This window comes from Hetaerina americana, unplaced genomic scaffold (assembly GCF_022747635.1).
Source record: "Hetaerina americana unplaced genomic scaffold, ioHetAmer1.1.p SCAF_23, whole genome shotgun sequence".
NCBI lineage: Eukaryota > Metazoa > Arthropoda > Insecta > Odonata > Calopterygidae > Hetaerina > Hetaerina americana.
The window spans coordinates 4,783,151-4,806,045 of record NW_027286797.1 but is presented as its reverse complement, the minus strand read 5'-3'; the positions used below and the strand labels follow the sequence as shown (position 1 = coordinate 4,806,045).

Below are 22,895 nucleotides of genomic sequence, written 5' to 3'. Positions count from 1 at the left end.
CAATGGAGTAACAAATGATCCCTTAATGTTAGGCGAGGCAAATCGCGTCAGGGGACACAAATAAGGGAGAGATATCATCTATCCCTGGTTTTGGCATTTTTGAGGCCTCCTTTACGGTGCTCACCAAGAATGTGGTCCAAGTGGTCTTTGGGCATTAATTATTATAACATACTAGCTGGCCCGGCGAACTTCGCAACGCCTAACACTCGATAAACAGTTTAGTTACACTATTTATAGACCAAGAATGGCTGTACCAATTTTAATTATATTTGACTTGTTATAATAATATCAGGAAAAAAATTCAATAAAACTACAAAAATAAGTATTACCATGGCTTATCAGAAAGATGTTTTCTTTGTTCAATCAATTTGGGTTTATCTCTTGAGTCAAGTACCTTCTGATATACAACATTTTTTGTTTTGTTATCAGGCGCAAGAACAAATAAAGCGGATGGTTTACCAACACGTGAACGTGCCACATATAATTGAACATGAGAAAAACATGAGTTTTCTAGATTCAGACCGCAAACACTCAATGATTGGCCTTGTGATTTGCTAATCGTCACCGTGAATGCACCACGAATTGGAAATGGAATTAGTTTTAACTCAAAGGGCATATCGGTTAGATTCAAGAGAATCCTCAGAATGTGCATTTCCTCATCTTTCAATTTCCCTTTGAGTAAAGTTGCATGAATAACATTGATCTTCAGTTTTTTTAATCACCAAACGCGTTTCATTGCATAGTTTTGGTTGGTTTAGGTTTCAAGGCATCATGACCAGCGAGCGTTGTATGTTGACATACAACAAGCAATTGTTGACTATTACCGACAGTCAGCAATTGCTTGGAGAAATCTTCAGCAGATGGAACTATCATGCTTGTTTTCAGTCGAAATTTCTTCACATAGCGCCACGGATTTGATTATTTGAGGCAAGCGTTTACTTCATCGGCAGCAGTCAATATGGCAAGAAATATAGACTATCGCGGAAATTACCAGACAGTTAAATCATTGCACCACCAAAGCATCTCAACTCATTGCCCAAATCTTTCAATGTCCAATCAAGCGCTTCCAATGTGTGTTTGTGTGCCATCCTGCATTTGTCCCATATGATTTTAGATGCTACTAAAATTTTGGACATTGCGGACTGTTTCGAAATGTTACATGTCACTCGTTCAGAATTTATAGGTTTAACAGCAACTTTACCACTGAATGATCCATACGGCATCCTTCCAACAATGTGCCCGCTGTGCCAGAAGAAGCAACTGCTACCGCAATTTCCAATCTTACACAAACAGAGTTCAAAATCAACGATATGAGGAATGTCTTCCCAGTTACACAAATTCGATGCAAAATGTCTTCTGACAGGTAATCCTTGTATTTGTTCCAAAGGTCACGTGGATTGGATGGGAAGCATGCCAAAAGGATGACACCAAATAATGTGTGTATCTGGCTTGGAGATGCTGAAATAGTTGCTTCAGCCATTGTCGTTTCCCAATGATTATCGTTTTCAAACAAATTGAGCTCATGAAATGCAGCACGAAATGTTGGGCACACAACACCATTAACAGTTTGTAGTGATTCAAATGATGTTGGCCCTCAAAAATTCAGCAGTGACAACCACAAATAGAAGCATTCGTGATTCTTCAGAAGAACTGTATTAATACAGCCACGAGCATCAGTCGAACATACATCTGGATGACCATGAACCACGTCACCTTCCTGAGGATGTTGCAATTTCTTTGATGACGCGATACGATAAGATATTTTACGATATGATACTTCTACAATATTTTAATAGTTATCCTGCCATTCTTGGCTCAGATGAATCTAAAAAACCAAATATCATTAAAATCAACGATACGATACTTTTACCATATTATAATGGTTATTCTGCTATTCTGGACACAGTCATATTGAAAAAACCAAACATCATTAAAATCGGTAGAGCCGTTCGTGACTTATAAATGGTGTAACTAACAAGATTTATGACTTTGTTTTAATCATATAGATTTCAAGACCACTTCAACTAAGTTTCTTTGTGACGTTCTCAATATGTAAATAGATCTAAATGATGGATGGGAGAATCCTGACATATCCTTGATAGGATGGGGATTCGAGTTTCTGATTTTAAGAAAACCCATAGAGGTCGGTTGAAAGGACCATTCAGAAATTTCAAAGAAACTGCGGGAAATGCCATAACAGTAACTTTCAACGGAGTCATCTGCTAATGTGCATTTCAATGCAACAATTGCAGGGTGTAAAAATTATTCGCTCCGTCAAGTTGAATGATTTTTACACACTGAAATTTTTGCATTGATCATTCAGAAGTTCAGCAACTTCCATATTGCAGTTTCTTGATACCACGTTTTCATATTTCCCCATTTTTCTTGCTGGTCTAAGAAAAGAAGACATCAAAATCTGGTGACAAGCCTACAAAATACACAATAAATGAAATAAAATTTTCAAAACCAAATAATGCCATTACTTTGAACACTAACTTTGTTTTTAAAAATGTTTTAAAAAACTAGAGTGTTGTGCAGTTTTAGGAAAAAGTATTTCATTCCAAAGGATTTTTTAAGGAACATAGCAGACTTTACAAATAAAATATTATCCAAAAAATTTTATTTCACGAGATGCTTCTTTCAAATTAGAGTTCAGCGTAAATACTTTCAAAATCACCCATTCTTTATTTCTGAATAGAAGTACCGACTCCTTTTCTTTCTGAGGTGAAATGTAACAAACCATATTCATACACCTTAACATTTCAAAGACTCCCAATAAGTAGGTTGGTACCAGAATCACAAAATCTTCATATTTCAATGGCTATCTTCCACAGAACAGCAAAGGGACCAGTGATATTTGGTACAGAGTGGACAAGGGCAAAAGAGGTTCTAAGACTTTATTTATCTACTGTTATAGCATTTCATTTCAAAATAGGTAATTAAAATCAATCCGGGTAGTACTCAGGGGCTCATCATAGTGGTTGCCAATTGACTTTTGAGTCAGCTTTAGTAATTGAGAGTGCATAAGTAACTCTCACAGGACATAGCTCCTGAAAAATATCCTGACATTATCATTTCCAGCATGCTCTGCCACAAACAAGTTCAAGCTAAAGCAAGTTTACTCCCTTTGTGCACTTGGTCATAAGAATAGCATGGCCGTATGGTTTTTTTCAGCACTGGATATTTTTGCCACTTCACATGTGTTTCCTCACTTCAAACTGTTTCAATAAAATTGGATATGACTATCATCATAATTTCTTTTTTGACTTAATCTTTTGACTGGATAAATAAATTGTAATACACGACCCTATTACTTATGCTATCGCCAATTGAATTTCCCTTGCATTTGGAAAGAGAGAGGTACACACTCCATTATTTCAACCGCCAAATAAGAGATTTAAGACATTTTGTACACTGTTTCCAGTTTGGGAATTTCAAAGTCCAATTATTTTAGTCATCTGAAGTTCAAAATAACAAGGCTTTACCGCCCAATACTCCAATAATTTGTCTCATAATGCTAATACATTTCAAGTAAAAAACCTGAATGCATAAATGTTCTTCTCAAGCCACTGTATGAGAAGAACATCTTTTTCTTGTATAATATGAATTCAAAAATGAACAATGATATAAATAAAAATTGACATGTCTTAAGCAATGCATTTATACAAAAGCACATTCCTTCATATTCAACCGTTTCCAAAAAACACTTCCACATAAAGATTTAATACTTCACGCAACCATGGTTTCTATGCTGCGCACCATCATCAGGTGATGAAGATTCACAGCATCAAAACCATGGTGGTCGTGTTCAGTACAACACCTTTATGAGGTAGTGCAAAGTTTCTTTTTCCACCCTCATCATCAAGGAATTCCACAAAGTTAAGCCTGAAACTGTTATGTTCCAAAAACAGGCAAACAAAATCATGAATTTTTAATTTTAAAGATGACACTAGAAGGAATCAAAGTCCAGGGAACAGAAAATGGAAATTGATTTTTCAATTTAATGCGAAAAAATTGAAATCAGGTTGGATTTTTCATGATTCAACCCAACATTTTGCATACCTGGAAATGTTTTCCTCCATTTCTTTCTCTTTTTTTACTTCAGGATACTGTTTGTCAAAATTCCATGTAGTTGCACACAATTCTGTCATTGCCACTGCATTTTTTTTATTTTGCATGGATGGTATAGACTCGGTTTGAATTGGGCTAAGTTCCAAGGACTTTTTTGGTTTTTCCAAAGGAATACTTGCACTTGTGGAAACATCTCGAAGTCTAGGTTGCTGATGGCACGTCCCCACATCCCGAGTCAGAACACTACAGCACACACCAGCATCCCTCTTCCCATTTGACACTTCCAGCTGAGATGTCTGCGTGCCATAATTTGTTAAGGATCGAACTTCATGGGGAGGGCCACCTTCAAATACAGAAAAATTTCAGATTCTAATTTATTTTATGGTTTTATGTCCAGAGAACCACATCCATGGTCTCCAACATCATAAAAAGAATGCATACTTTTTAAATCGATAGGGATATCTTTTATGAAGGACCATTTAATAGCCCAGTTACGGTCCATCAAATGCAACGGCACTAAAAACTCCATTGCCTTGTTGCTTAAGCATTCAAAATCCATTAGAGAAGCAAAATATTTTCCACAACAGACTAAGGAACAATACAGATGAATACTCATTACAGCAAATGAATGATTAAAATAAAACCACAAAAGAGAATTTTAAATGATTACCATACAAAAATGTTAAAATCCTCCAAGTACCACAGTGATCAACCCAAATGTTGGTTTAATGGGTAAGGTTGGAGCAGAGCACATACTATTTCTATGGCATGTGACATTCACACGTCATGGTAGGCGGGCCAGTTCCTTCCTCTGAGCTGCCTTTGGACTTCAGGAAAGTATGAACAAGTATACTTGTTCACCAAATTTTCTTTAAATCTTTACATGGAATGTCGTCTCCCTTTCCTCTCACTCCTGACCAGTTGCCTGCTTCTGTTGATGCAAGTTTCATCTGACCTCCATTTCCACCAAAATACTTAAATCTTCAGCATCGGTACTTATTGCAAATGTTATTACTTTCATTACGTCATAGCTTGTCTTAATCCCATTCTTAACACTTTGTCTGTACGTGATCATTAACAACAATATGGCAGACTGTCAAAGCTTCATCATCCAGAATTCTCACTAACTTAGACAAATATTTCCTTCTCTTCGAAGGAAGTTGCGGAAAAACTGTTTTGTGAGTGCACTATGCCTTTATCCTCATAGTGGAATACTAGTATGCACCTTCTTCCTATTTTACTGAAATATCTGTTGAGCATTAAAGGTAGGAATTTAGCTTTGCTGATATCCTAAAGGATGCAAGATCTAAGTACATAATTTATAATACAAGAATATAATAAGTTCAAACTTAAAATTGACAAGGAATAGGGTACTATGCTTGAAGGTAATTCCTTAGTATCAATTTCATGTGCTATCTATATATTATCTATTAAATAATACAAGCATATAATGTGTGCATATTCTTTTTAGAAGCCTATTGCTTCCATATTTTCAAAGATATTGCCATTTGCCTTTACACCATTAACATTCCATGAAACTACCACTAAAAAATAGGCATAGAAATGAAAACAGCACAATTTCCATATCACAGCCATGAAACCAGTCATGGCGAATGCATTGGTGGCGGTTGATTTTTTGATGATGTGTCTTTTCTACTGGATGGAATTTAAACCAATGTGACTTTGGCCAGGGTCAATCCTTTGCTTTCATTCCACTTCTTCCATCAACAAAACATGATTACTTCAGATAAACTGTTCTCCAGATATTCAGGTCAGATGCTCCACCTGGGTCATCACTAATGGCTCACTTCTGACTGTGATCTAGGGTTTCTCATTTCCAAGCATGTCTACATTACTTAGGCCTCAACTTATGATTTTTTCAGGCAAAAGCTTAATATCAATACGGCATATTGCTTATTACATGTTGCCTCCATGTCTACCATAGATGAACTGAACATGTTTCAACTTGCAACAGATACCTTACAGGAGTCATGGATGCAATACAGGAGTCAAATCAATTAGGTATGTTCTGCACACACATTACAAACTAAGAATTCACTGGCTTCAGGCTCTTTGTTGTGAAAATTCATGATCACAGCATAAGTCAACTTTGTATTTTTTCACACTGAACTTGGTTCCACTATTACCGGTTTTGACTCATAAGTACATCACCTGGCATGTCTCATTATTACTTTATTAACTCATGCTGTCACCTGTGTCGAAACCAATAGTAGTGGAATTAAGTTGTTTGTACAAAAAACCAAGATTAGAGATTAAGTGATAACAGATTAAGTTAAAAATGTATTGTCCCACTTAAATGAATACCCTTCACAGTCAAAAATCCCCCATTCAAATTAAGTTTTCTAGGCACAATGATGGTATTATACTAAATTACATTAAGATAAATTAGATTCTAAAAATACTTCTCTTATTTCTCACCTGAAGTTTTATGCTTGAGTTGAAGAAGCATTTTTCTCTTTTCTTCCTTCAAAATAGACAATTGAACCTAGAGAAAAAAGAATGATCTTTAGCTGGTATATCTAGAATTACAATAGAAAAATAGCTGCAATAACATAAACAGAGTATTACCAGGCCAAGGGATTACCCATTCATAAATGTAATTATAATCATTTATTCAATGGTATTAGGGTCAATTTAATAGAACTTCATCACAAACAGAGACAAAATAAAACTTAGCAGGATCTGTTTTTTATTTTGTTAAAGATACAGAGACCATCATTTGCGAGAATCGAGTTTACATTTCACTTCCATTCCAAAATATAACTCAATCAATGACACAATTAAAAACATTTCAGAGCAACTGCCGAGTTTATTTCTATAAATGAAATAAACTCGGCAGCAGCAACAAGGCAGCTGTTGGGCATCACAACAGATGAGTTTGAAAAATGTTTCCAGAAATGGAATCGCAGATTTGGCAAAGGTATTTAGTGTAATGGAGAGTACTTTGAAGGCTATAAGGTTGTTTCCTAAAAGAGTAATTAGCTTTAAAAACATATCTTTAAAAAAATTTATTCAAAAATTATTGCAAATTTTGAATTTTCGCGGGTTACGTATATTTGATTTTTGAATTTTTTGTGGCATTATGTTGGCACTTATGCCTATCCTTAATGCTGAAGAGTTTGGCCATTTTAAATTTTCAGTTAATTGTTGACAGCTGTTTTACTTGGGTCATGTTTTGGCTTGTCTTCCATTTATGCCTGCTCAAAAAAATTGATCAAAGACTCTGTATCAAATTTTGTGTGAAAAACAAAATTAAGTGCGCAGATACATTCTGAATGTTGACTGTGGCATATGGAGAAGCTACCTTGGACTGAAGCAACATTTATCGGTGGTACAAAATGCTCTCAGAGGGCAGAGAAGACATGAACAATGAAGAGCGTGCCGAACGCCAGAGCACGGCAACAACAGACAAAAATATTGATGAAGTGAAGAAAATAGTATTGACCAATCATCGAATCACCATTAGAGAAGTTGCTGAGGACCTAAACAGTTCAATTTCATTTGATTTTTACCAATGATTTGGGCATGGGTCGCCGTGTAATTCATACCAAAATTGCTCAATTTCGACCAAAAATAGCAGCACATTAACATTGCTAATGAGGTGTTGGACTCCGTCCGCGACGACCCAAATTTGCTCCTCCCAAATGGGTCATAACTGGTGACGAAGCATGGGTTTATGGTTAAGACATGGAAACTAAAGCTCAATCATCCCAATGGAAGCTGCAGCACGAGCCAAGACCGAATAAAGCACGCAACGCTCGGTCGAATGTGAAAGTTTTGCTTACAGTTTTCTTCAATTACAGGGGTGTGGTGCATCATGAGTTCTTGCCACAGGGTAGAATGGTAAATAAGGAATATTACCTGCATGTAATGCGCAAATTGCACAAAGCAATCCGCCACAAACACCCAGATTTGTGGTAGCACAAAAATTGACTTTTGCACCATGACAACACCCCTGCTCACACATCGTTACTTGTGCGCAAGTTTTTGGCCAAAAACAACACACTAATGATGCCGCAGCCACCACATTCCCCTGATCTTGCCTCCAGTGACTTTTTCTTGCTCCCGAAACTGGAGAGGACCATGAATGGATGATGCTACACCACAATTGACTAGATAAAGACTGCATCAAAGGACGAGCTGAACAAGATCACAAAAAATAATTTTTTTAAGTGCTTTGAGGATTGGAAAAACCGTTGGCACAAGAGTATAATGTCTAATGGGGATTACTTTGAAGGGGACAAAATAGATATTCATGAATAAATAAATAATTTTTGAAAAAACAAAAGTTGCAATACTTTTTGAAGAGACCTTGTAATATTACAATTATAGGTGTTGCAAGGGGCATTTCTTGTGTGACACAAAGGGTATCAGGGAAAGACAGAATAAACACACCGAGTCTTACCAAAACAATCGTATAGTATACAACAGCAGTCATATTACACCATATACATCGGTGCATGTAATTTATGGATGGCTAGACCCTCGGTAACCCAATGCGAGTGCAGACAAGATTAAAATGGCAGAACATTACCTGGGACAGGGTAAAGGCAGGTTAGATGCAGTCACGAGACTCTTGACCCAGGCAGAGCCCTCGTCCCAAGGTAAGGTAGGGTGGACGCAGGCACGAAATACATAACCTAGGCAGAGCCCTCGTCCTTCAAAAAGGAAGGCAGTATGGCAGGGTGGGCACGGTCACGAAACACGTAACCTAGGCAGAGCCCTCGTCCAAAGTTGAGTCAGCAATAGGACACGCTGTCGCGACAAGCGCAATACAGCCGAAGCATCGTGTCCTACCGGTCACCTCCAGATAACCAACTGACTGCTTTTTGCCCCACGACCAGGGCTTTTATACCCTACTAAGGAGCCAGGGGAAGAATACTGTCGTATGCTTGAAACATTGTCTTTGGTCATGTGGGAGATTCGGAGGAGCCACGGAAGGATTACCAGGTCGCATACTTGTGACATAGGCTTGGTAACCATCTGATAAAACTGACTACATTTGACGGCATGCAAAACAAACTTTTCCCCAAAATAAGGGCTCAAATAACACCCCTCGGACAAAATATACATGCTATTAGAGCACTTTTTCTTTTTTTTTTTGCTTTTTCGGTTTTTATTATTGTCCACCTAGACATTAATGCCTGAAATTTTACTTCCATCGAAGATAGTGCAGTGTGTGCATTTGGCCATAAGAAAGGAAATACTTGTCTGAATGGAAAATCAAATTTCTTTCACAATGCAAACAATATTGACCCCATGTCATCTTTTTTTAAACTTAAACGATATGACATATTGCTTGAGTGTCATAGCTTCGCAAATTGAACTATGCAGGCAGCAATATGGTACTCCCACCGTCTTATTCTGCAGATAAAATGACAGTTCAGAATGAATTGCAAAGGGGCACACTAAACTAGCTTAAATACAAGTCTATTGGAACAAAAAAAGTTAGCACCACATTTTGTGATTTTCCTGTGTCACGGTAAGGAAGATATACAAAATAATACGCTGGTTTTACATTTTGAAAATTATTTGTTGTCTGACGGAACTGACATTTTGCGAGCTAACTCATTGAACAGCATTGATAGAGGACAGCCCTGCAGTACCTTTTACAAAGTCAGCTTCTACATTTCATAAGCACATAAAGAATCTTACCTGTAAAATGGGTATAAGCTTCAACTTTTCCTCCATCTCTTTCATTTTTTCTAAGCTGATTGCCATCTGCTCTCGTATATTCTGACGGAAATAGAGTAAAAGTAAAAGGTTATAAGCAGTATATTTTCCCTGCATATTCAAATGAGATGCACAATATTAATGCAAGAGTTCACAATTAAGGGCATGAATTTGCATGCATACGTTGACATTCATGCATGCCTGTCTACACTAGGGTGTCTGCATATGCATGGATTTGTCCACTATCCAAGTACAGTAAATAAACATCTCATTTCTGGTCAATTAAAGAAGAATACACAAATCACTTGTTCATAATGTAATAATATTGATTAATTCCATAAAACAATTATCATAGTAAAATTACATGCTCAAAAGTTACGTTAGTAAATCAGTTTGGCGTAGCAGGAAAAACTTCCCATGGATTAATTATCATTTACCACTGACAATGAGACAATTGGAAGGAGTTTAATCATCATTTGCCACTGACAATGAGGCAATGGGATGGAGTTTGAATGAATATGATGGAAGGGAATGCCTCCACCTAAATCTCATGGACATGAACCAACTTATGAGATAACCAAATATCACTTAATTAGTGCTAAATCATACATATTTTTCATAAGATTGGCGAAGGACGTAAGTATGGAGGAAGTTTACAGCAAAAATTGTGCATCAATTCTAGACATTGGGCAAAAGAAGGACCTGGGACCTTCAATAAATCTGCCATCTCACCACCAAACATCATATCCATGATAATCATTATAGCACCAACACTACCTCTTTCACAATATCTGAATGTATCCCAATTCTGAATTGAACTATTCTAATGTGTTCATTTAATAATCTCCCACCTCCAGATTATCAAATTCATGATAGAGGCTGTATTACCCCTAGCCAATGTCATGCCATACTCTGCTATCACACTATTGTTGGCACCAAGATCAGCTGCCAAAAAAGTGTATGCATATAAAAACAATATGGGAAAGTAAGCTGTGAAAATCCAGCTAAAGTCTTAAAAATACATGATAAGATAAAATTAATTAATTTCTCCGGTGATATCCTTATACCTGCAATGCAAAATGCTCATATTAGGCAGCCTTATAATCCTGCAGTCATAGAAATTCACCCCTCATCACCAGCCCACCTAATACTCAGCCCAATGGCATGTAAAATACACACATTAACAGGGTGTGTGAGGGGCAGTTACTTTCCCCGTGCCACCTATAGTTTCCCAGGAGTTGAACCCAGGTCCTACAGCCAGTAGCCTAGTTTTCCACTCACTGGGCTACCATGCCCACATTTATAATATATAATAAGTGATTATTAAATCACCATTGGTAATAACTAGAGCTATAGGGACTGTGAGCTCTCATTATGGAGATATTCCTTTGTACAGAGATAGTTGTGGCTAGAAAAAGGAATTTTGAGAGGGGATTCAAGTGTGATGTCAACCAAACAGAGAATAAGATGGGAACTTTATTAAAATTTAGTGGTGTTCTATGGGGGAAAGGGTTTCCTTAATAATATCAGATAAGTGGCAATGATTTCAAAAGTAACAAATGGAGAGTGGTCCCTGTGTATATGGATGGATACATTCTCCCCTTTTTATCATTCTCTGCGGGCTAACTGAGAGCTAGGTGGCCTCACACACTTTCCCTCTACTCATACGGCCCTTCTCTCTCGTCATTCAGGACATGGATATCATACATCACTCTCTCAAATTGCATACATTTTGCAATGTGGGTCTTCATTCAAGGTTCAGATCCACCCTCGCCTTTCAAATGAGCATTAGAGGTATATCAGACAGAAATAAGGGCACAGCTATCAGCACAATTCACATGATATTGAACATACTGAAAGTTGATGTTGAACATCCCATGACAATGTGTGATATTTCTGATTTTGTATCTTTATCTATTTAAATCATCTGCAGTAATAATGCAACTTGGATTGACTCATAAAACTTGCAAAGACATAATAAAATACAAAACTTGTGAAAATGTGAAGTAAATACTAATAATATACAAAATATAGGTAATTTATAACTGACATAAAATAAGGTAATGGTGCCAAGAGGTCTGTCTATTTTTAAGCTGTAACCGCATTTCTTCTATGACGTCTGTTGCTAATGAAACAAGCTCAAAACAATTAAATTTGATTCAAAATGTTTCCCAATATAAGGTGGTCACTAGAATACAAGGTATGCTCTGGAAACTTGATTCTACTGGATTCTCTTCTCCCCCCAAATTGCTTTTCACCCAGAAATGCTGAAGTGATATGCTGAAATGTCACAAGAGTCAACATCATCTAGCCCCCGATTACCTGCAGGGCTTCTGTGTTCAGTCCTGCAGAGGCATTGCTCCCTACACTGCCGCCATCGGAGTCATGTAGAGGCCCACACATACTATGGTACGATGAATGGTGCAAAAGTTGGCTCATGTCTGATGTGCACGTGCTTAACACTTTGGTGCAATCATCCTCTTGGCTGATTTCTTCTGGCATTGGTGGCAATGATGCTGACAATTGAAGACTGGCTGTGGATAAATGAATTGAAATCCCTATACAATACATGCAATGGTAATTGGAGGCTACAAACAATTCTAATTGCTATAATCTATCAGCAGTTACACTTACTAAATACATCAGGTTTTTAAAAACTGAATATTTGCAATATAAGTCAACATGGTGAATAGATAGAAAGATTTATTCACCATAGAACAATACATAATTGTATGGGCTTCGTTAAGATTCAATTACATTTATAGGTGCATTAACATATACACAAATTCATAGGAATAATAATGCACACGAAATATATGAGTATTAAAAGATTTAAAAAACAGAATTCCCTACATAGGCTCTATGTACTCTTGGACGTAATAAAAAAATTTACAAAGAAATTTTTCAACATCTTTTCTGAATATATTTTCTTGGGGGAGTATTCGTTTTAACTATTCAGGAAGTCGATTAAACAGCAGTCTTCCTTACACTTCAGGGGCTTTTTGTAGTGCTGCTACTCTGCAATGGCCATTATGAAGATGATCCTTACCCCTCGTGTCGTACTTGTGAGCATCCCTATTTCTGACCAGTGAAGGGGTTTTGGTGCAGGCATACAAAATCACATTATACATATAGAGAGAGGGAATGGTCATGATTTTGTGACGTTTGAAGTACTCCCTGCAGGATTTTCTTGATTTTGTTTAAATATAACCCTTGATGCCCGTTTTTGAAGTGTGAGTATTCTATTGATGTTTCCATGTGCTGAGCTCCCCCAGCAGACAATGCCATATTGAGCTATGGACTCAAATATACCATGGTATACTGGGATTAATATTTCTGTATTACGATAGTTGGCAAGATTTTTTAAGAAAACTTACCCATGTGATCAGAGTTTGCCAATGAGGAAGTATCTCTTTGATTGCAATTAGACACATCAACAGCTAATTCAGATGGCTCTCCTGGCACACTTTTATTAGAAGACCTCTTCAAAGTATCCTCAAAGTCAATTACAGCCTGTTGCAAAGCATCACGAACCATTTCTGATGCACCAATAGGGTCAGGAACCACAGCAGCACTGGGCCACTCCTGGGGAATCTGTAGACAAGAAGTAGGAACACCAATCAAAACAACAGGTCTAAATATTAAAATATAACCAAGAATCTTACCGGTTTCGGAAAGCTGTAAATAACAATCTTAATAAAAATAAGCAATATCTTTTACTTTTGTTGGAAGCAAATGGTTGCCACTTGTTCAAACCAATTAGTGAGTAAATTGCTCATGCTTACCAACCCTGCAAGGTTAATCTGGAATCTGAGGACATTCATAATGTCAGTTAAACATGTTTTATCCCACAGCAAAGTTATGGCTCATTGAAAACTGAATTCTGTCAATATGACAATTATTTTCAGCACAGTTAGTCAAAATTATTTTTGTCACCACTGTCAGTGTAATTCTATGGATATTGCTAAATTAAAAATAAAAAGCAGACCAATTGGACAGCATGGAGAGCAGTGTGATAATCTTTAGTTATAAACTACAGTGAAAAAGACTAAAATAAATAAACCTGGAAGTAATCAGCTAAGACATCAATTGACAATGTCATAGCATCAATTTTTTGTTTTATCACAAATTCCCGAAGCGTTGCCATGCATTATGTATACAGATATGTTCTTACTCATTACCAACATTTATGGTCGCTGACGCATTTTTGTTTTTTATTAAATCACCAAAAGAGCTACCTGGGTGAACAATTCATTTGATGATTCAATATGTGAGTGAGCAAAGAGATTCCGCCAGCAGACAATTTTAGGGTCCCCAAGCTAAAATAGCAGAAGAGAAGCAGTGGTGAAAGTTGCAAATCAATGCAAAAATATTGACCAGCGGGAAAAGGTGAGTAACATGCAAGAAATCATAGTTATTTTTCTTCTAGGCATTCATTTATCCAATGGGGATGAAGTATCACATAAAGACATTTTTCATTTAATTCCATATGGGTAAAAGCCCATTCTAATATCTTCAGGATAATTATATATTTGCTTTGAGATTAAATTCAAGAGTATTCCTTTTCTTCCTAGATATTTATATGCTTGCTTATATAAATATTTCAACACAATGGATCTCTTTAAATATGAAGATTACAAACTGGTGTTTTTCATTTGATAATTTACTTTCTAAGAAAAAAAGGTGCAAAAGTTTAAATTTCTTTGATGGTATTTCCCTCAAGGAAACTAGTACCAGTGAGTAAAGTTAACTCCAAAAACTCATTGACTGCTCTTTTGAGTTCTGAGACTTCGCTATAGTTTGCAGCATAACTCTTTCTGAAATGCTTCTTCTGACAGCTTCCAAGCTTCTCACAGGTGATGACATGTGGCTCTAGACACTCCAAAATACCTCACGAAAACATGCCCACCCACTAAAATAGAGCTTTGAGCATCTTCCAATGTGCCTTGCTCCAAAATGAGCCGCTGTCTACCAGAAATGTGTAGAATAAGGGCTTGTTGTAATTTCCTGCGGTCTAGTGACATAGTATTTGTTTTTCCTAAGGTCAGGCTTTTGATTACTCCCCTTACCAATTCAACCTATGATGTCCTCTAGGCAAAATCTAAGACCTAAAGTTGAGGCCCAACACATACTCGGAACCGCTCACGGTTAGATGATTGTTCCAAGGCCAACTGCAAGGTCAATAAACCCCGAGGCCCAACATAGAGTTTCCAGAGGCTAGAGTCATCGAATATCCTTGATAAATCAATTCAGCCATAAAGCATTGAGCATCAATTTTCTTTTAAGCCAAAACATATTTATTTCATCAACCACATTGGGTCATTTCATTGATTTTGTATACTCCTGTATGCCATTGTGATAAAAAAATAATAAGCATATTACAGAGATATCTAAGCAGTGATTTAGCAATATTGATATGGAATTAAGCAATTTAGCTGTAACATACTATCTGCCCCACCATATGAGTGCTGTTTGTACAGAATAAAATAAATTTCATTACTGCAAAATTCAATCACATTAACATTTTGACTCATGTAGATATGCCAACTATGGATTTTAGATACACAGAGTAGTTTGTTTTATCCCCTGTGATTCTTAGCACAAAAGGTGGTGATAATTACAGTCATCAGCATCTGAGAATACATTCAACTGGGGAGGGTTTTCCCTACATTTTCATCATTCCAGATTTTAAAGTGAAGCAATTAAAGGTTTAGTTAATTAAACCACAGCAATAAAGATACTTTAATTGAAATTGTGAAGCCACTTGCATACATCCAAAACGTTATAAATGCCAAGTACTGACAACAGAATTAACAGTGATTTTTCTAGTGTTTGCAAATAATTTCAAACATGAAGGAGTAACACATGATTATGAACATCATGAAGAGGATTATTGATTACAACTACCAAGATGATACAGTTTAAAAGATAGCAATTCAAATGATTGCATGCACTCTACCAGTGACATATGGAAAATATTCCACGCACAAGTACCTACGTTAAAGCATTCAAATCTTATTAAGAGTTAGCCAAGTTAGTAAGCATTAGTTTGGAGAAAAACACTATTTTGTAGCTGAGATATCCTTATGAGATAACTGAATCATTAATTGGGATTCGTTCATTTGATTTCAAAAACATAATTTGGGAGACAAACAGATATTATAATCTTGAATCGTTTCTCAAAGCACATATAGAGTAAGATTTTAAAGGTCATCGGATTTCCCACCCCATTTTCTATAACCATGACTATTTATCAATGACCATGAAAAGGAAACAGAAGTCAAGTCCTGCACTTGTCAATTAATTTTTTTTAAAGTAGCAGGCTCTTTACAAAAACCTTTGATGACATGCATTCGGAGTAGATTCCTTTTGCTCTTGTGATTCAAGGTTACAATTGTACACAATTAGAAAAAACCTAACCTAATCACAAAGCTATGAATAAAAATAATAAATCACACACAAAAATTACTTCATGACATTATTAGAAACTAATTACGAGGATATTGGGCACAAATCAAAGGTGGCAATCATCATGGTTTGGGCACTTCCTTTCCTAGTGAGGGACACCAAAGTGAAGGTGTGAAAAATTGAAAACAATGCTGAGATTACAGATGAATGTTAACTTAAATTTATGAGCAAAAGATAATACAAGAAAACATTCTTATGCGCCTAGTGCTGGAAAAATGATATTTCTAATAAAAAGAGGCAACAGTTATCTACAGTGGTAGCTTCAGTCAAAGAGAAAGTACTCAACAATTACTACTCAATTGTATTGCAGAGGGAGGCAAGTAATTGTTAAATGGTTCAACACTCTAAGTTATCTGCACAAATGCCCATCAAATGTGCACAGATGTAATGCTCAATTATTCACTTTCTTGCGAATATTTAAGAAGTTAAAAGTTGCTATTTTCTAAAGCTAAGGGATTCAAGGATGGCGGGCCTCCCTGTTCTAATCACCAGCCAACATCTCTGACTGAAGAGAACATATCAATCTTCCGCCATTCTAGAACAATTTAATTTCTTTGTGGACCAAACATTATGCACAAATCCATTTAGTCAAAAGCATTGCTCTTATTCTAAATAACAATTGGTTTTCACCCAGAAGGAAGAGAAATGTACTTCATATCTGTTGTGTACATTGAATTAGCATTAGTGCAGCTGATCAGATGGACGAGGCGTCATGCTGCTTCAAACAACAACCAACTTATCACTGCACCAAGAATGGGTAATTGGGTCAGGTACTTACTGCTTTGAGTTAAAATACCACAATAGATAAATACTGTAAAACAGAAATATTTTTCTATGATGCTTGGATGCCGAGCATCAGAGAGACAGATGAAAGGAGGGAAAGAGATGAGGTGAAGAGATGAGGCAATATAGATGGATAGATACATAGAGGTCTTTATTTGGGCGAAAATATACGGAGCATAATAAAGAAAAGATGAAGCAATTGGCTTTGGGACACCTTGAGAAATAACTGATATTTTAGGAGCACACTACATATTAGGGAATGCACCACAAAGAATGCCAAGGGACATATTGGGCCAGTAATGAGTAAGCAAGAAGCTCTACCGGTTGTAAGGGATTTAGCATAGGAGAGAGAAAAATTGAAGGGTTTCAATCATCTGACCTTAGGACTGAAATTATAAAGAAGATTCTTTCAGAAATTTGGGCGAAAGGACTGAAGGAAGCCCCCTCAGGTATTTCAAAGTTTTTTTTCCAATCATTTTTCACCAAAAATTCATTACACAATATTTTCAGAAAATGAAAAAATAATATCAAAAGTATAAAAATCAAAAAGTGTTTGCAACCCTGATTTTCAATTCATCCTTCAGAAATAATATCCCACATGTCATGTAGCAGTTTCCTTCTTCTGTTAGCCAGAGTTATGTTTACAATTAACAGATACAATTATTTTAGGTAAAACCAGCATGCATAATTCTGGTCATAAAAAGGTCCATTCTGCAATAAAGAAGCAGAACTACTTGGCCTAATTACCTTTGTGAGATGGTGCTCCATTAGCCACACTGAGGGTCCAGTGAGGCCCAATAGACCCTCCATTGACTGCCTCTGGCGACGCCTAGTTCGGCGAATTCTTTTACCAGTGTCTCCCCAGCCCTCACTTCCACTAAGAGCTTCACAGAAGCGTACAAAATCCACATCTATGTGATATCCATATGGGCAGCATTTACACAAGGATCGTTCGGACCAAGAGTGATTTTCATTTCCAAGGTTTTCATCCAGTCTTGAAACAGCAGTTCCATTCCCACCACTGACAGGTAGTGCATTTTGATGATGGCCTATTCATAAATCAAGACAAATAGTTTATCAAAAATATCATCCTTAACAAACCCTTTAAGTGGTAGTGCCTCACTGAGCATTGGAGTAATTTCTACCGCCATTGATCATTTCAGAAATGTAATTTTGTCTGCAGTGTGACATATTTACATCATCTCCCATTTTGTTTTATAATATACTATGCACTACATGTAGGATCAATGCTTCCACAGTGAAGATAACTTTGGAAATTCAAAAATATGCTATATTTACACCGATTAAATTTAAACGAATTGAAGACTCCTTGAATGATTATCAAGAAAATTACACCTCAAATTACACACCAAGAGTATTAACCCCACCAAGGATCTGCAAGGGAATTAATCCCATTCCTCAAGAAAACAATTCCTATGTCATTTTATAAGCGTTAATTTAGACTTTACGCAGGTGTTTCACGAGGAAAGTGAGAAATTTAAGTCCTTTAAATCTTGTGCCGTCTGCTGCTGTTTTCTACTTAGAGCGAGACTATTTCTAGAAGGATACATTCTATTAATATAATGTAATAGCTCTTATGTCTAATTGCAACTCTGACTTCGGTAATACCTATGACACTCACTATTTCAGTTTTAGAGCAATATAAAAAAATATACGGTCTTTGTTATCCATGCTCTTATACTTGTCGAGGTAATACTTTATCTAAGTAAATTGAACAAAAATTACTATTTCACCGACTCATGCCTTTTTTCAATGAATATAAGATTTACGGGTTTCAAAATATCGGGAGCAACTGAAATTGACCCTTAACCAGAGGAATGATACAACATAATATTAAAATGGATTAAAAGAAAGACTCAGTTTTCTTTTTTATTATTTGTAAACATCTAGATTACCTATACTCAGCATTCTGATGCAAGAAAAACTTATCAATTCGGTACTAAATTGCAACCACGCAAGGAAAACATTGAAGTAGGTACAAGAATTAATTTTTCCTTGATCCGCATCACACAAATACTGGAAAAACATAGCTCACAAAATTTAAACAGAAATGGAAAGGGTTTTTCAGTTAAGTAAGATGATTTAAAATTTGATTATGTTGACATAAAATTGAGATATTTCTCCTCGGCCATCTATCAAGCCCCGCCTGTGGCATTCCACACATCCCACTCACCTACGCATACTTCCAGCCGGTGACGTTTCGGCATCATCTTTAATAAGGGCAATGCTGTGATAACAACAGGTGGTTTGCAGCTTTTTTACAAAAATGAATCTGTGTCGCAATATCACAAAACGTTTCAAGAATTATACCAGGGGATCTAAACGAAGGTATCCAATTGCCAAAAACTCTATAACAACATGTATTCGTCCATAAAGTCAACATCTCATACACACGATACCGTGACACTTAATAACACACGTGGTATGCAATAGCAATTTTTTATGGCCAAAATATCAGTGAATTATAGTAATGAACTCGAACAATTTCTCCGTCGGGCTATTGAGTTTTCCTTCAGGCGTCTTAACAAATCGTATTAACAAAGAGTAATGGTTCCCACTGAAACATCATTGCACGGTAGTAATAAAACAAATAAAACCTAAAAGAGGTTTGAAACACTAAAAATAAGGTAACTCAGAGCTCCATGCAACAGGTATAAGTGTTGATTGATGGCCCGTTTCATCCGATTGAACTTACCAGGATTGGGCGAAGTCACTCCCATGATGTGAGATGATATTCCAAACAGAAAGAATAATTTAAGACTAATTATAAGCTCTTAAACGTCATACGAGAGCTATAGCAACAACAGGCATTAAACCTTCCCAAACTCCTTCCACCTACGCCTCATCGCGGTCAACTTTCTCCCGTGTTCAGCCTCGGAGTGAGGAGGAAGGTAAAGAAGGTGGGGGAAGGTAGACAGATGGGAGGGGAGACCAATAAAGTCAGAGGAGGGGGGTCATGAGTTTTGCGCCGCTTTTTCCGAAATATTAGCGATTGACATTGAATGGTTTAACCTCCATCCATATTCCATCATAATCTTCTTCCATGGTGTAACATACTGAGTGCGCAATATGTTCTCGTTATAGGATATCGCGAGAGCTATGGAATGATATAATTGCCATTACCATGCCTATTCACCACACCTAACCTCTGGCATTAAGACGAATGGACAGGCCGCTTCCGCAGCTCCTTACGCCTCCCAACATCGGCATTCACATTTCATTTATAGCCTTTTAATAGCACTCTGGGACTGTATAACCGTACCATTTTATTGAGTTGGGTTCAATTAATGGCTCAATCTGGTAACAGGTGTGTCAAAATATCAGCGATTCCACCGTGGACCATATAGTAATTTTCACGGATATATTTCATTATATATTATGGAGGACCTGAGAGGTTAGGAGCAAAATGTATACTTGTGCATTGGTATACCTAATATTATATCGTGCAAAGGTTGATTTTCGATTCACCACGAAAGGTTACTAGAGGATAGTGCCTTGTTTTATTTGGGGCTGAGCGATAATACACTATACACCAAAATAAAAAAGAATTAATTTACATCCCTCTTACAACCAAAATACTGCTCCGTTTCTTTCATATGTTTGGTAAGCCCCACAGGGGGTGGTTTTCTGAAGGTGATTTATAAACACAAATAATATCATATTTTAACCCATTACTACTGAACTAAATGCTAAATCATTCAAAATCTAATCTAATATTACCAGTCAAATCGAAGGAGAGCACCAATCGTTCAGAATGGGCATAAATAGGCACAATGCTCTGTACACTCGATATGCAGGCAGTGAGCACTAAAATATAATTACTTAAATATTTTATCTGTCTCATTGGCCGATATTCAAGTTCATGGATCATAGTAATGTCAGACTTTGTGTTAGTGACTTGTGTTTTGTTATAAAATGACAACAAGTGTAATTAATGCCTCATTTCTGGAATATGCAAAAACTGAGTTATTTTTGGACTGGCTTGATTACATTTTTTAAGGCTTGATTGTACCTAAATGTATTTATTCACTGTAAATATTGAAACATCTGCACTCAACCCCTCTTGTTTAAAGGGTGCACAGCACTCATAAATTCTTTTTAAGTGAAGATATTTCCCCAATATCCGCTGTCATCTCATCCTTTCGTGCATGGGGGAGAGAGCATCCACTCCATTTGTCTTTCGAATAGCCCCTGTTTTCTAAGTTAAGTTTTGTAACCCAGACCCCAGTAGTCTCCACTCCCTTATCCAAACTTTTTAAATTCATAGATTCAGTTAATTTCATGTTGGTTTCACTTTACCACTTTGGGCACTGACCGGCATCTTAAGGATAAATCTAGTTTACTTCTGCCTTACTGGGCCAATATTTTCAGATGGTGATACTTCACTGGGAGAGTCCTTTTTTTAATTCCACAAGTAGGCTGGTTGTAAATAAATTATCATGGCTCAATGAATTTTAGGCCTTTCATATGATATGCATGGTACCTTTTACAATTGCCCTCCATTTTCTATACTTCATAAAGATTCCATTGCTTCCTGGCCTTAAGAGATATATTGCAATGAATCTGTCCTTGTTCATTTTGGCAACATTAAAATGAGGAGTTTGACTTTTGTTTCTACATTGTATATGCTTGTACCTGGTATGCACTGTTGCTGCTGCCTCTTTAATCACCTGCTATTCCTGCATGTGAGGCAACTACCCTTCCATAGCCACACAGACATCTGGAATGGCCTCTTGGTGGTCCTTAATGCCTGAATGTAGTTGCATTACAAGTAATGAGGACTATCAGGTCCAATCTGGCTGCCATATCCACCAATAATCTTCCTCTCATATCCAGTCACGGCATACTGTACCCCAAGGCTTTAATATTCAAATCATCAGCTACAAAAAGATTTCCTTCCATGCGTGGGATACCATCTCCAAAGTATTTGGCCTTTCTTTGAACTTGTCTATCCTCTCATTAAATTTGAAGTAGTAGCTTGAGTCATGCCTTTACCCTTTGCCTGAATGAAAAATCTTCCAGATCCATGACAATATTTTTTGTGCATTTGAGACAGATATCCACAGGGCAACAGAGCCAGAATAATCGGAGAAATAGGATGAAGATTGCTTCACTTGATACTGCTTACCAAATAGCTCGCCGACTACGGTAAGTGGGGCTTCAAAATTGTGCACTCAACCATTGACCCTATCAATGCGATGGTGTGAGTAACAAAAGAAGCAGAAAAGGGAAATCATTTGCGTCGTATAGTGCTGTTGATGGTTAACTTTTCTTTTTATTCAACAAGCTGGAGAGACTAGCTTGAACTACTGGAAAGTACATTTCAAGTCTCTGATTAATGCCTAAATTACCAAAGTGTCTGTATCTTATTGCACAATACAAGAAATAGACAGAGAAGCAAGGGGTTGTTGGCTGAAGTTACCCAAGGGTAATCAATTTTAGGTCCAGACCTATGGAATGATTATTTCAGTTGGAATGCTGGAAGACACAGTCCTGGCTGTGTGTGCTGATGATGTTACTGGGGCCATCATAGCTCGGACTCCTGAAATGGCACAAATGAAGCTTAACAAGGTGATGAAGCATTTAATGGCACATGAAAGGAACTCAAGCCGCTACTGGCAAGGAAAAAGATAGAATAGTGATGCCACCAAATTAAAAGAAACCCGCTATTTTGTTGAAGTTTGGTGAAGGTATTGTGTGCACTCTACTATATACAAGGTACCTGGGAGTGATGATGCACACAAAGCTGCGTACATCATCCTGGGAATTGACATTGTGAAAAAATTGAATCAGAGCTCAAATTTTATGTTACAGGTGAAATGGTTTTCTGGTTGCGATGAAAAAATTAGAAAACAAAG

General features: G+C 36.9%; 1 protein-coding gene across 1 annotated transcript in view; it reads right to left on the bottom strand.

The window, feature by feature from the left end:
• Nucleotides 1–19,903, bottom strand: part of Kank (KN motif and ankyrin repeat domain-containing protein 2 kank) — a 37,153-nt gene extending 17,250 nt beyond the window's left edge. The window contains exons 1-7 of the mRNA XM_071586509.1: nucleotides 19,733–19,903; nucleotides 17,764–18,065; nucleotides 13,143–13,359; nucleotides 12,088–12,299; nucleotides 9,748–9,828; nucleotides 6,511–6,577; nucleotides 4,063–4,414 (exon numbers count right to left, since the gene is read on the bottom strand). Of these exons, the coding sequence (XP_071442610.1) occupies nucleotides 4,063–4,414; nucleotides 6,511–6,577; nucleotides 9,748–9,828; nucleotides 12,088–12,299; nucleotides 13,143–13,359; nucleotides 17,764–18,065; nucleotides 19,733–19,757 (1,256 nt within the window). The 5' untranslated portion in view covers nucleotides 19,758–19,903. The remainder of the gene's footprint in view (nucleotides 1–4,062; nucleotides 4,415–6,510; nucleotides 6,578–9,747; nucleotides 9,829–12,087; nucleotides 12,300–13,142; nucleotides 13,360–17,763; nucleotides 18,066–19,732) is intronic.
• Between the last annotated feature and the right edge of the window lie 2,992 nt (nucleotides 19,904–22,895).